Source organism: Artemia franciscana, chromosome 1, assembly GCF_032884065.1.
Source record: "Artemia franciscana chromosome 1, ASM3288406v1, whole genome shotgun sequence".
NCBI lineage: Eukaryota > Metazoa > Arthropoda > Branchiopoda > Anostraca > Artemiidae > Artemia > Artemia franciscana.
This window is the reverse complement of record NC_088863.1, coordinates 23342909-23343732: the sequence shown is the minus strand read 5'-3', so window position 1 is coordinate 23343732 and position 824 is coordinate 23342909. Positions and strand designations below refer to the sequence as shown.

The 824-nt window shown below is 35.0% G+C and overlaps 1 protein-coding gene across 1 annotated transcript; it reads left to right on the top strand.

The window, feature by feature from the left end:
* On the top strand, positions 1–540 carry LOC136027149 (uncharacterized; the record flags this gene model as incomplete). The annotated part of the gene is given in 1 exon segment (XM_065704133.1): positions 1–540. A coding segment is annotated over 1 exon segment (441 nt), but the record flags the coding sequence as incomplete, so codon positions are not given.
* Between the last annotated feature and the right edge of the window lie 284 nt (positions 541–824).

Here is an 824-nt window from a genome sequence, read left to right as displayed (position 1 = left end):
TCAATTATGACAACAGAATCGTCACTCTCAACGAAAAACACAACTAGTGAGATAACTGTAGCGACAGAATCATCGACAGTCAGCGTATACACAACTAGTGACACGGGCGTAACAACCACGGAGAATACAGCGGCATCACCAGGAACAACAACAGAAACAACAAAAACTGATTCATCAACAACAGAAATTAAAACAGAAGGAACAACGACAGAAACAACAACGTCAGAATCAACAACAACAGATATGACGACAGAAGAAACAACGTCAGAGCCAGAAACAACAACAATAGAAGCAACACAAACTGATTCAACAACAACAGAAGAAACAACGACAGAAATAACAACGCCAGAATCAACAAAAACAGATATGACGACAGATGAAACAACGTTAGAAGAAATAACAGAAGAAATAATGATAGAAATGACAATGACACAAACATGATAACGACATATGTACTTTTTTTTGAAAATGTTGCGGACATGAATAAGCAGCTGGGTGACTTTTTGTACTTACTTTTATTCAATATATTTTTAGAAAGTATTTTGTAAGATCCTAGTAAAACCGGGTTTATTATCCAAGCACCTACTAGCGAATTTATTCTGGCGTAGAAGGGCTTCAATTTTAGAAGAAAAACTCATTATTAGGAAACTTTACAAATTACGAAAACCGTGCTTAAACTTTTGAGATTTAGGTTTCTAGGCGAGATTATCACCTTCTTTCGTTGCCTGTTTCTCTTGATGTAGTCTTTTATTGAATTTAGTATGCTTAATAGGATGTCAAAGTCACTTGAAAACTCCAACAGAACTTTATTTATTTAAAAATGG